This window comes from Gnatocerus cornutus, chromosome 2, assembly GCF_029298725.1.
Source record: "Gnatocerus cornutus isolate USDA-ARS CGAHR chromosome 2, icGnaCorn1.1, whole genome shotgun sequence".
Lineage (NCBI taxonomy): Eukaryota > Metazoa > Arthropoda > Insecta > Coleoptera > Tenebrionidae > Gnatocerus > Gnatocerus cornutus.
This window is the reverse complement of record NC_142234.1, coordinates 14,874,653-14,886,876: the sequence shown is the minus strand read 5'-3', so window position 1 is coordinate 14,886,876 and position 12,224 is coordinate 14,874,653. Positions and strand designations below refer to the sequence as shown.

Sequence of the window (12,224 nt, the reverse complement as noted above, 5' to 3'; positions counted from 1 at the left end):
TTGTGCGAAAATGAAATAAATACACATTTTCGACGTGACGTGTGCTTTTATTAGCAATGTCGGGTAAAAAAATTAGCAGCCACAAACTTGTTTTAAAATTAGCGTTGCGCCAGACTCCGAGAAACCTTTTAAAAAAATTCTGTAGTTTTAATGCTTTTTTCCCAACGTGCTGCTATATAAATTACCACTTTTCAGATCATTCCTGTCAAGAAACTCTTCCAGCTGCTCTAGAAGCTGTCTTAGAAAGAACTCAGGATTTCACTGATAGTGCCTATACTAGCCATGAACATAGAGAAGCCATTCTAGAAAGTAGTGAAAGATTAAAGGCCGAAGTCGATCATCTCCTAGGGCTTTACGCTAACATTGTAAGTTGATATAATCTCTCTCTTATTTCCCACGTACATCAATGCAGTACCTCTCAATGAATATTTGACTGAGCCCCAGTATCACACTTAAAATATTCCACGCCACGTGCGCCTAAATATTAAAAGCAGCTCTGAAACTTTATACGCCGCGCAGAAAACAGCAAACGACGTCTTTTTTATAATTGAAATTCGAAACGGTGGGATACCTTATTTTAAATTACACAAAAAGACGTGTACCTTGTACGTGTTTTTAATGTAAATTGCGCCGTTGTCTCCTATTTCTGACACCGAAATTCTTGTTTTATGTCGGGAGCGTCCGCAGGTTCAATAAATAACATTGTCCTGCAGATATTTAAAACGAGTTTTTTGTCTTCATCGATCAACTGATCTGGTGCTTTCAGACAAACTTTGAGGAGCAACTCTCTAAGTTAATTTTTGGCGGAATTAGAACATGTCAATCTTCAGTGTCAACCATTCAGTGTTTGTCGCTGCAGTAAACTTCAAACTTTGTTCATAATTAAACGAAATTGCTCTCTCTTTTGAATATTTGATTTGCAGTCAAAACTTGAGTTAAATAACGTGTGAAAACGTTGAAAATAGAGAAATTTAGCTTCCGCAAAAATCCATTATGGGAGTCGTAAAACGCAACTGCGTTGGAGAATGCCAGATCGTAAATTACAGTAGGTGGGAATAGGCGTTCGGAGAATTTATTATTTTGCATAATAACAGATTACTAAATAATTACCAAGGATATGATTTTATCCTTGGAATTATAGTGGAATTAAAATAAAGTACACCCGGCGCCTCCACCATTTGTCGCGAGTCGCGGAGATTTTTTCCTCATTAGCGCGTCATTAGCGACATTTTTATGCACGAAATGGAAATTTGTTAATTAAATCGAGACGACCATTTCACGTAGAAATTGTTGCGCTGGAAAGCTCTCACGAGCGCGGTTTAACGGCGTTTCGGTTTAGTGGAGAATTTGGTTCGCTAGAAACTTTGGGTCTTTCATGAATAATAAAACGAAAGTGTGACAATAAAGGAATAACTCTGATAAAATTGTGACACTTGCTTGGATTGTTTGTGCGGGAATATTAATTATGAATTAACTTAAAGGGCTTAAATTGGGGATTTTCATGCGGGACGACAATTTCAAAGTTCAGTCGGGTGATCGTACGTCACCATTTTCCGCTTCGAATTTCTGGATCATGAAAATAAAGCCGTCGTTTCGACACCCCCAGAGCAATGTATTGGGACAATTTCCGTCGCAACACAATTTATAAACTTAACATTTTTATGGGATCTTAGGATGATGCTTGTAAATGCGACAATTTTCTTTCTGTTGATACTGAAATTGAGCTCGCTACGCTCGCGGTTTCATATAAGTGGTATTTATTGAGCAGTTTAAGATTTATTGGGCGAATTTTTGCAATAAATGTTGATCTCCCACTGGAATAATCCCAACTACTGCGCCAAAACCATTATGGGCGTTGCGGAGGTTTTGTCTCTAGTTCGTTTTTGACATATCGGGTTCTGTGGATCGCCAGAGCAAAGTCAATATTATATCCATTCACAAAAAATGACGTGGAACGCTCTACTTTTTCTTTTTATAAAAGCCTGAAATTACATTGTCTGGAAATTTAGTAGGATTTCGCTACATAAATGATGCACCTTTTGTTGCAATGGCGATTTGCATATCCGGTTGCTTCGCGTGGTTTAACAACGTTACACATCCACACCACTATTTTAACAGAAAATGACGGTTTATCTCAACTTCTATTGGATTGTTTGTAGTTGTCGTAATTCGATACTCCTGGATTTCCGTAATTTCTAAAGCAGATACTAATTCAATTTCCTATCTTTTAGATTGATTTTGAGGGTGCTATTAACTGTCCAGAAGTAGAAAGCTCCGTGTCAGCTTGTATAAATTCAGCTCGCGACTTGTCCCGTCACTTGTCCAACGCAGGGATCCAACAAGCGCAGGAACTTAGCACTGCTACTAAACAGGGACTGGAATTAGTGAGTAGTATTCGTCAACAGGCTTTAATGTCTGACGTCGATAGACTTCACCACACCTCTAATGCCTTTCAAGATTCAATTGACCACATTTTGGAGGTGAGACTTTTTGTACTTTACTGTGACAGTAATAATTTTGCTCCTGCAGGTCTGCAAATTGCTGCGCCACGTTGCAGTGTCAGAAACTCTGCAAGTCTCCGCAAAATTTACAGAAATCAATCTGCGAGTTTACGGGCCACAGGTGATCACCGCTGCCAAGACGCTAGCGGCCTATCCAGGTAGTAAAATTGCTCAAGAAAATTTAGAAGTTTTTGCGGATATGTACCAATGGCTCGTGTCTGACGTTACGACAATCGTTAAAGATGTATTGGAAGCTAGCCAAGCCAAACCGGAAAAACAGGTGTACATGTCTCTTCCACGACCAGGTGTAAGTAAATTAGAGCTTTGACCTTCTGGAATTACAGTATTTTGTAGAAACACGGTACCACATCAAAACCCCTAAAAGCTGTCCGCCTCGATACGGAGGAACAGGAGAAAATCGCAAAGTCGGGCTTGGAGATGAAGCTGATAACGAGCGAAATGGACGCGGAGACTGATAAATGGCAGGAAAGCAACACCCAAGTTGAGGTAGGTTTTTAATACCCTTGCAATGACTTAACAGTTTCGTTTTAAGGAGAACAACGATATTGTGAAAAGGGCTAAAAACATGTCAGCCATGGCGTTTTCGATGTATCAATTCACAAAAGGAGAAGGTGTCTTAAAAACGACGCAAGATCTCTTTACGCAAGCTGAGTACTTCGCTGAAGAGGCCAACAGACTCTATAAAGTTATTAGACAATTTAGTTATCAGGTACCTTCACTTTTCGCAGTTTTCAAGTGTGATGAATACTCTTTTAGGTCCCCGGTGGTGCTAATAAAAAAGAACTTCTCGAAAATTTAGATAAAGTGCCAACATTTGTTCAGCGGCTGCAGTTCACTGTTAAAGATCACACTGTTGGTAAAGCGGCCACTTTTACAAAAGTTGACAATGTTATTCAAGAAACTAAGAATCTTATGAATGTTATCTCCAAGGTGGTGACAACATGCTTCGAATGTGCCACGAAGGTAATATTAAAATTGTTGTTCTTAACTTTAGAGTGCACATCTTCTAAATTTTTTGTCAGTTTTATATAGTAATGCCGCAAAGAATAAGAGTTCCGTACGCAACACTGGAGGGTAGGCAATTACCGGTGGAACTTAAGACGCGAAGTTTTCCTAGGCTGGGCAACTTTAAGAACGCGACGTTGCCTAGATAACGGTGATTTTATTTCGAATTTGCCTAACTGATTAACCAAACTAATCGACTAAACGTTAATTAGATGTGGTAGCTAATTATCTATCGTCTACAAACCAATAATGCCTTCTTTAATGATTGGAAAAATATATATGTATGCAAGCAGTTTTCAAAAAAATGCAAAAGAATACTTTAATCTTTGCAACAAATTTTTATATTCTATAAGTCGAACTTCTAGATTTCCAGTAACTGCAAACTACTTTACCTTTCACATTAATCATTTTTAGAATTTTTAGATTCTCCAGACGTTTCAGATCCATCGAATTTTATGAAGTTTTAGATTCGTTCACATCATTCATTCCTTCTTAGATTAGTCAGATTTATAAGTTTTTTAAGTTCTTCAAAATTCGACTATTTTTTTCAAATTCTTAGAATTTAAGAATTCTTTCAATTTTAACGAATAAATTGATTTTTTTGAGAACATTCATTAGATTATTCGTATTACTGCCGCATTTAATCACATTCACTCATTTATTGTGTCATTTCTATTCTAATACATTTTTTCTATTTGCAGTATTATATAAGTACCGATGATAGGGATCGATTTTCAAATTTTGATCAGGCAGGAGTGTTGACTTTGTAGTTTTTATGTAATTAGTTCAGCTAATAGGCTTGTTTATCCAATAGTTTTTATGCCAAAAAAACGCGAAAAAAGATACAATGTGATATTTTCAAGTCTAGAAGTTATGAAATAGATGAACAGCACCAATAAACGTACAATTTCAAATGTTACATTGTATAGACCGAAACATTTTATAAAAAATTTAGTCGCTTCTATTTTGCGTTCCAAAAATTAGCAGCCCTTTAAATGATGACTTTCCTTTTAAGAAGTGGTAACTCAATTAACCGTAGGCTAAGTAGCCTCCGGTCATCCAAAGTCCCGTTTTATTCTAACACATTCTTTGTCTTTTTTAGTATAAACTGGAGTTTAGAGGATCAGGCAGTGGAACCGGCCGCGGCGCTGGCGGCGACGGCGGTTCTTCCAGTGGGAGTGGTACTGGCGGAGATAACAAAGGTGGTGGTGCTACAGGTCAAGACCAAAGCTTATGACAGATGGGGATGTCCCGGCGCAATAAGGGAGACTCGAGACGCACTCGAGTCTCCTTTTTATTGTTCTAGGACATCAACCGTCTCTTGTTACATTGTTACAAAGCAGAGGCTTCGCTAGTTTGTTCATTATGTCAGAATTTTGAAATGCTCATTGTAAACCATTACCAAAGATTTGTAGCCATTTTCATTTTTATATTTGTTTTGAGTTGAATCTAACAGAAACTGTATAGAATTGTTATATTTGTTATCGACGCATGTGCGTTCAAATATATTGATAATAAAAGAAATGACAAGGAGAGAAACGACTGAGAGGAGTCCGAAATAATTGGCATATTTTTCCTGACTGGCGTGCTGGTTATTTTGGTGGTGAATCGGGGTAAGGAAACAAACAGGGATGGACTCATTAAAACAATCATAAGACGTTGATAATGTAAGTTAAGCCCTACACCAATCATTTCTTATAACTCCAATATACTCATGTAATTGATAGCATTTTTGATGATTTTTTTACGTAGGTTTAAAATATGAATGTGATCTCTTTAAATTTTATTTTTGTAATTGTTGAGTTTGTCGACGTTTTAAAGCTAATATGTGTTTTAAACTAAAAAAATAGAACGAGATGTTTTACTGTGTTTCGATTCTAATTGTCAGCTGATGTGTGACTGTAAACTCAGACTATTTATGAAATACTAAGAATAGGATATACTTAAATTGTTGTGCCTGTAACGTATTCATAAAGAACTCTTCTCGTTACAGTTTAGTTGACATATGTATTCGAACCGTATTTTATATGAAAAGGCCATTTTTATTTTTTTTTAACATAATTATTCCTTTTAAACCAAAGCGATTTATTAGGTTATGATCTAGTTTGTATAGAAGAGAGACCTATAATATTTTCATGACCAGTAGAATTTAGATTTTGTACCTTTTAAATCGTATACTTAACTGTTAACAGTACAGATATTATTGAGCTTGGTGTGCTAACGGAAATTGTTGGTGTTTTGAAAAGTGTTTATTGGAAGGTTGAATAATATCTCTTAAATAAAGCATATAATGTAAATAACTCAGTCTTTCCATTTTCCTCAGTTTATTTTTTATCAGTAAATTACTTTAAATCAATATGATACAAAATTCATGGCGACACGACACTTTTCTTCAGACGAATATTTTTCAAGGATTTCACTACACGTAGTTTTACATTTTAAGACATATTCTGCGCATTCTCCTAGATGATCCGACTTTGCTATAAACTCATCTTTGTTGATTAAATCCTCATTAACAAATTTCAGAAACGATGAATCCCCTAAATTGTATTTGAGCAGAACTTGATGCAGAGCCACCGCGGATAGAGTGGAAGAAGTTAGCGAAGAAAAATCTAAGAGTAGCGTAAAAATTTCCAACAAAAAAGTGGCACTCAATCGAATTTTCTACAATTGAAAATTACTCCCTCAATTTTTTATACATATAATGTTCATCTTACCGAGTTTTTTTCCAATTTTTGTTGCTTAAGATAATAAAATAAAAACGTCAAAGTTTCTGGAAAATGCAGTTCAAAATTCAGTGATTGCAGAATTTGTTTTTCTTCTCTAGCAATATCAGTGACAGTGAAATGGGTACCGGATATTACGGCAAGGTTGACTGGCTAAAATAAACTCGTAATAACTCTTCCTGGAAATTTTTGGTACTCACTTTTATGTTAAACGCGTGATTATCATAGTATTTATTTGCGATCCACATCGAGGTAAGACCCATCAAAGTGTAGCTGCTGGGAGGAATTTTAGAGACTACCAGCACATGATCAAAAATACGAATCGCCTTAAAGAAAGTCTCTTCAGCTAGTGAGAAAGAATGCTAAAAGGATTTAGATAGAATCTAAAATATGCATAAACATGATTTTTACGTGGACATTATTTAACCAGTTGACGACGATTCTTCTGTATTTCTCGTCGACTCGTTCCAGTACAATACCCTGTGGATAGACAAACTTGTGTTCCATGGCCAGCATGTATTCATAATTATCCTGGAAGCATTTAATTGAGCCTGCATTAGATATTAGATACCAACTTACCTCGAAATATTCCTCGTTGTAAAAATGATTGTGGAAGACATCTTCGTCTAAAAAATGAAATTGCACTAAACGAGAGTTTTTTCCTTTCCGACTCACCGCGAACTCTTCTTAAATCCTGAGTTTCTGACTTTCTCTGCTTATTTAATTTTTCAGATTTCTCACGTTTTTCCGGTTTTACATAACGATCAGCACCAATTTCAAATACTGTTTGTTCGGATCTGACTTTTCCATTTTCATCCTCACGTTCGACAATTTTCTGTCTTTTCACTGTATAGTTTACTTTTGTTTCGGTTGCAACGTTTTCCACTTTTTCTGTTGTTGTTTTGATTTTTTTCACAATCACTGTAGACGTTACGGTTTTAGATGAAATCGTAACTTGGTTTTCCAGTGGAATATGACCCAGCGGTTTTCGTTTTGAAGGCCCATTATGTTTATTTTTCCCCTCAAAGGCAGAGGTATAATTTTCTTTGTTCATTGTGGACGAGCTGAAGCAGACTGCAAGTATTCAGATTTTTTGTGGATTCGTTCAGTTTTTGTAGGAGAAAAACAGAATGCTTTGTGGTCAACAAAGAGGCAATGTTGCAAAAATGGAATCATCGAATTTAAAGTTTAATTAACGACGTTTTTGGAATTTACCTGCCGGTGGACATGAAATACAAGTAAAAAAAATTTTCATTCCCGAATCGTAAGTCTATATTGCTTAGAAAATATTGGCTAGAATTTAGTGGGGATAATAAAAAAACAAGTTGTGGAAACTGTGTTTAATTAAGATACTCAATTACCATGTCAATTGATACAATAAAAAATTGAGTTTCACCTAAAAGAAGGAAGAAAATAATGAGCTTAAATATTGTTTAAATGTAAATAAATTGGCACAAAAAAATCTTAATCTTAAGGGTCCCGACATTGATAAAGTATGAGGAATTACAAGGCTCTTAGACTTAATCTCACGACACTATTTTAAATATAAATGACAAAAAGATGAAAATGCGATAACGAACGATTACAAGCGCTGGTACAAAATAAAATGAAGGTATAGTTAGGAGGCACCATTATTTAAAATCCAACTGAGAATCTAACACTCATAAAGAAAATATGGGTATAAAAACGGTCAAAGAAAAAAAGAAGATAAAAACATCGATTTAGAATTCAATTTATGTACGAAATGGCAGTGTTCACATCTAAAATATCGGTAATATTCAAAACAGGATAACGATCAATAATTTTCTAATTATTATCCCTAATTGCTTAAGTATATTAAAGTCAACAATTAGCTTCATTAGCTAAATTTAGTTAGGCGGTTTCATTTATAACTAGAAAAATTTACGCTAAATATCAAAAAGTTGCAGATGCATTTTCAAGTGCTTTACACCAATTTTAAGATTGTCGACAGTGTGTAACACTATCTAATGAGGACGATCCTGCTAAAAATTACGCAGACGTCTTTGAATACTGTAGAGAATACTTAGCGTTTTCATGTAATACCACTCGACAAACCAAACGTGGATGTACGAACTCATAGTGCTACACAAAATCGATAAAAGATCTAATCCTCTGATTTCAATTACGACGTAAATAAAAATAAATCTATTTAACTTACAAATATTAGGTAACAACAGCTTTGGTACTAAAATAAGTTTTTAAATTTAGATACATCAACAGCAACATAACAATGGCTATTCTTATTAAAGCAATTCACTGAACCCAAGAAGCTGGCACCCATAAAGGTTCAGATTCTACCCGATTAGCAGCTGTCAGAACTTGGCTAAAAGCTAATGCTAAATCGTCATTTACAATCACTTCGTCGAAGAAGTGTTCGTAAAGAAACTCGATGCGATTTGCTGATTTTATTATGTCGTTGAATTCTTCTTCCTGGAACAGCGGGAGTTAACTGAGTACTACCAAAAGTCGCACTTACGGTAAAGCCTCTGGAATTATTTACATCGAAAGTGGATCTTGCATGAACGGCGTTTCTAGTTTCCATCAATCTGTCTAAAGGCGGCGGTTTTATGTAGATTATGTATGGTTTAAGTTGGGGAGTTCTTAACATTTTTAGAGCTTGGTAGTGAGGGTTTAGAATACACACGTGTCCGGAGTTCACTATGGCTTTTACACTGTCGGATGACGTTCCATAGAGGTTACCTTTATACTCCCCAAATTCTATGAACTTGCTAGCTTCTATATCTTCTTCCATTTTCTCTCGGGCGACGAAGAAATACTCTTTTCCGTTCACTTCCCCGGGCTTCATTTGACGGCTAGTGACTGGAATTTTACACAAAATTAGTCGTAAAAATGACCTCGATATCAGTAGCTATTATCAGCTACCAACACTAACATGGTGTTGGTGTTCTGTACTTGTCTGGATCAGTGTCAATCAGTCGCCTCTTCAGCTCATTCCTTCCAACTCCTGGCGCTCCAATGAGTACAATCGGTCGATAAATGCCGGGTCTGGGATACAACTTGGCCACTTCCTCGTACGTAGCGATCTGCTCCCGATCGAAATCGTCGTTCTCTGCAGTGTCATACATAATCTTTTTAGTTTTAGGTTTGGATGCACAACGGGGGGATTTCGGGGACTGACTGCAGGTTAACACAGGTAAAGCTGAAACAGAGCAAAGCCCTACGGCCACCAAATGGAATGTTAGTAGGGTATCATCCAAGATGCGTCTAAAATCATAAACTCATACAAAAGTGAATGAAATCGTGAAAGTGACGGCAAGCAAAAGCAGACATCTAAAGGGCTCTGAGTATTTACCATCGTCACCGTCCTTGGCTGCTTGCGTCCTCTCGTGGATAATGCGACGTTCCTGAAGGGCGCGGCTTGGAATGAGACCGGCTCGCATGTTGCGATCGCCTTCACGACGGGCTTGCCACCTAACAAAGACATAAGAAGAAGTCTCGAAATTGTACCACTCACCAATAGGCATCATCTTGCGAAACAATATGCAAAACGTCCCCTTTCACAAAATCAAGGCCTGCTTCCTTGCATGGAATATACGGATCCGTCGTAGCGTTGTAATTGAAATGAGCCCTCACCCTCACTTTACTTTCTCTAGCGCTGAGTTTACTGTCCGCGGGGACTAATTTAAAAGTAATTGTTCCCTCAGAATTTTGCTACAAATTACGATTAAAATCCACTCGCAATCTCAAACTCAAACATACTAAAATGCTAAGAACATCGTTTGGTGTCTTTCCTTCGACGTTAATGTAATTCACTTCAACCACTTCGTCCCCCACATGGATCAGACCTGAGCGATCTGCAGCACCCCCATGCATCACCCTCGCGATGACTATTTTTCCAGTTTCTTCGTCTGTTTTAATTGTTGCTCCCTGAATTAGTAAGAGTCAGTACATGTAGGATTTAAACACAGTTTTGGAAATATGTAGGTATAAGGAGGCTCTAAAGATAAAATTGTTTGTTTTCTTAAATACTTACGACTATTGGTTCAGCACTTTGTGCCCCAGTCTTTGCAAGGAAACAAAAAAAATATGAAAGTGTACATGTCATTTACTTTCAGCAGTGCTAGGTGAAAATGAGTGAAAAGACGTGTGGATGCAAACATTTTTTGGGTAGCCCATTTCACTTGAATTACGGTTTAAGATTTATTGTACGCAACTTTAACTTGTTCTTTAGATAACAAAAAATAAAAAAAAAACACTAATTTCAATGGTAACATGCGCAAAAGAAAAAATTGAATCAAAGTCACCAGTGTAAGAATTCTAGACCACCCAAAAAATACAGAATTACCACTAATGTGGGTATCGGTTTTTGGACCATATTTCAAGTTTCTTTTATATTCTTGATCAATTTTCTGGTTGCTACATAAACGGGTCATTTTGTGTTCAGGAGAATGGGAATATTAATGTTTTTCAGAGAAATGCTGTACTCACCAAGGGCTCATTGCTCTTCACCAACTGTACGATTTTAACAGTTTCTTCCTCTTCATCTGCTTCTTGCGGTATTTCCGGAAGATGGGGATAATAATCCTTCTGAGCTATGGAGTCATGCGAATATAATAATCCCTGTAACAACGCCAGAGCTCAGCAATAGATCTCAAAATGGGCCGCATTATTCTCAACTATTGATTAAGGTTACTTTGTCTATTTATTATTGAAATTTCAATCTCAATTGTTCGAATTGTGATACGTTAGGCGACCAACTTTACATCAATGTTTAACAATAGTATACCTGAACATGCGGTTTTTGCAGCAAATAGAATAACTCTTTGCAATCTTCAGATCCTTGTATTCTCGAAGCCAAAACTTCCAAGACGTCCACCATGACGTGCATCGACGTCGACAACATCGGGAAAAACTTATCGCTAGCGCCATTGCTGATTATCTTATTATGAACATTAACTAAGGCATGAAGTTCCTTGGATTGTAACAGTTCACTTAAAAAACCCAACTCTTCCTCAGTTGAAGGTAATTCTTGGGCTTGTTGGAGAGACGACAATAAACGCGACAAGGCTGAAGAATAAAAAACTATTTGGTCAAGTATAATGAAAAGAAGAAGAAAAAAGACAACTAAAACAAACTAACCAAGAACTTAGGTGCAAAGTAAAAAAACTAAAAATCCAAGGCACTCCCAGCTCACCTGGATCCCACTTTTCTTTAGCTCCATTAGCCATTAGCTCCGTCGTCATTCTACAATTATTGAAAAGTAATTAAAATGATGTGCAACTGAAAACTACGTGACAAGGAATACTTCGCAAGTCGTCGACTTTGGGCTTTTATACATGACTATATTAAACCGTGAAAGTGTTACACGAGTATAATATTTTGCAATTTCAGCACTAGTTCTATTTTTACACGAACAGCAGAAATTGGGAGATAGTTCAAGAAGCATGCGTACATGACCACACTGTGGTCAATATGATTCTAAAGGGACCAAAATACCTTCTAGCTTCCTAATAATTATTGAATTTATCACCAACATTCCATTCCTGATCAATCAAAACCCTAATCTGCAAAATCTGCGATTTTAAACATGGCGTCTGACAGAACAGAAATGTCAACGAGGCAGAATGGCCAACGTTGGGGAAAAGGTGAGGTGATAAAAACCCCAACATGTTTTCAAACTAACCCAGTTTTCAGTTTTTAGTGTTTAGTTTAGTCTTTAATAATGTATTAATTATAGTGTTTTACTAAATTGTGGAGGGAAGACGTTTCTTAAAAATGTTGTGAACTGTACATATGTATAATGAAAAGCTTATTTTTGGGTGGGTACACAATTTTTTTGAAACATATTTATTAATTGTGAATTTTACAGTCATACGTGAATAATGGTGGAGCGTGAGTCCTCTGTTGCATTCTTCGTGAAATTCCGAGTAAGTAGAGACTTTTCATAGCTTAAGAAGTAAAATTAAGCGATTTTTGAACTTCGCATTGA

At 36.5% G+C, this 12,224-nt stretch overlaps 3 protein-coding genes across 11 annotated transcripts in view; 1 reads left to right on the top strand and 2 right to left on the bottom strand.

The window, feature by feature from the left end:
- The window catches only part of alpha-Catr (alpha-catenin related), a 42,117-nt gene extending 37,271 nt beyond the window's left edge, over nucleotides 1–4,846 (top strand). For 2 of the 5 annotated variants that reach the window (XM_088029806.1, XM_088029807.1), the window contains 8 exons: nucleotides 196–365; nucleotides 2,232–2,480; nucleotides 2,530–2,808; nucleotides 2,856–3,008; nucleotides 3,055–3,231; nucleotides 3,279–3,485; nucleotides 4,229–4,276; nucleotides 4,630–4,846. In XM_088029806.1, the coding sequence (XP_087885932.1) occupies nucleotides 196–365; nucleotides 2,232–2,480; nucleotides 2,530–2,808; nucleotides 2,856–3,008; nucleotides 3,055–3,231; nucleotides 3,279–3,485; nucleotides 4,229–4,276; nucleotides 4,630–4,764 (1,418 nt within the window). In that variant the 3' untranslated portion in view covers nucleotides 4,765–4,846. Of the gene's footprint in view, nucleotides 1–195; nucleotides 366–2,231; nucleotides 2,481–2,529; nucleotides 2,809–2,855; nucleotides 3,009–3,054; nucleotides 3,232–3,278; nucleotides 3,486–3,544; nucleotides 3,679–4,228; nucleotides 4,277–4,629 lie in introns of all 5 variants that reach the window. The other 3 variants (XM_088029811.1, XM_088029810.1, XM_088029808.1) reach the window with 3 other exon arrangements.
- Nucleotides 4,847–5,851: 1,005 nt separating this feature from the next.
- LOC148179405 (G2/mitotic-specific cyclin-B-like) lies at nucleotides 5,852–7,323 on the bottom strand. Its single transcript, XM_088030777.1, has 6 exons — nucleotides 6,929–7,323; nucleotides 6,833–6,879; nucleotides 6,665–6,784; nucleotides 6,454–6,615; nucleotides 6,245–6,406; nucleotides 5,852–6,191 (listed from the first exon to the last, which is right to left on the bottom strand). The coding sequence occupies exons 1-6, from the start codon at nucleotides 7,305–7,307 to the stop codon at nucleotides 5,880–5,882; spliced, it is 1,182 nt and encodes a 393-aa protein (XP_087886903.1). The 5' UTR covers nucleotides 7,308–7,323; the 3' UTR covers nucleotides 5,852–5,879.
- Nucleotides 7,324–7,578: 255 nt separating this feature from the next.
- Nucleotides 7,579–11,848, bottom strand: metro (membrane palmitoylated protein 7-like protein metro). 5 transcript variants are annotated; one of them, XM_088030276.1, is made up of 11 exons: nucleotides 11,732–11,848; nucleotides 11,430–11,479; nucleotides 11,022–11,302; nucleotides 10,724–10,855; nucleotides 10,269–10,298; nucleotides 9,995–10,162; nucleotides 9,750–9,946; nucleotides 9,588–9,706; nucleotides 9,168–9,452; nucleotides 8,751–9,094; nucleotides 7,579–8,704 (listed from the first exon to the last, which is right to left on the bottom strand). In XM_088030276.1, the coding sequence occupies exons 2-11, from the start codon at nucleotides 11,476–11,478 to the stop codon at nucleotides 8,528–8,530; spliced, it is 1,782 nt and encodes a 593-aa protein (XP_087886402.1). In that variant the 5' UTR covers nucleotide 11,479; nucleotides 11,732–11,848; the 3' UTR covers nucleotides 7,579–8,527. The 5 variants fall into 5 exon arrangements, with proteins under 5 accessions (XP_087886402.1, XP_087886407.1, XP_087886403.1 ...); XM_088030281.1 differs by having other exon boundaries at nucleotides 9,168–9,344; XM_088030277.1 differs by lacking the exon at nucleotides 11,732–11,848 and adding an exon at nucleotides 11,541–11,559.
- Nucleotides 11,849–12,224: the final 376 nt, after the last annotated feature.

Coding starts and splice junctions, on each gene's coding strand:
- metro (XM_088030276.1), bottom strand. CDS start 11,478: ATGACGACGGAGCTAATGGCTAATGGAGCTAAAGAAAAGTGGGATCCA. Junction 9,947..9,994: donor ACGATGTTCTTAGCATTTTA/GTATGTTTGAGT, acceptor CGTAATTTGTAG/CAAAATTCTGAGGGAACAAT. Junction 8,705..8,750: donor ATAATTCCAGAGGCTTTACC/GTAAGTGCGACT, acceptor CCGCTGTTCCAG/GAAGAAGAATTCAACGACAT.
- LOC148179405 (XM_088030777.1), bottom strand. CDS start 7,307: ATGAACAAAGAAAATTATACCTCTGCCTTTGAGGGGAAAAATAAACAT. Junction 6,407..6,453: donor ATCACGCGTTTAACATAAAA/GTGAGTACCAAA, acceptor AGTTTATTTTAG/CCAGTCAACCTTGCCGTAAT. Junction 6,192..6,244: donor AAAAATTGGAAAAAAACTCG/GTAAGATGAACA, acceptor TTTCAATTGTAG/AAAATTCGATTGAGTGCCAC.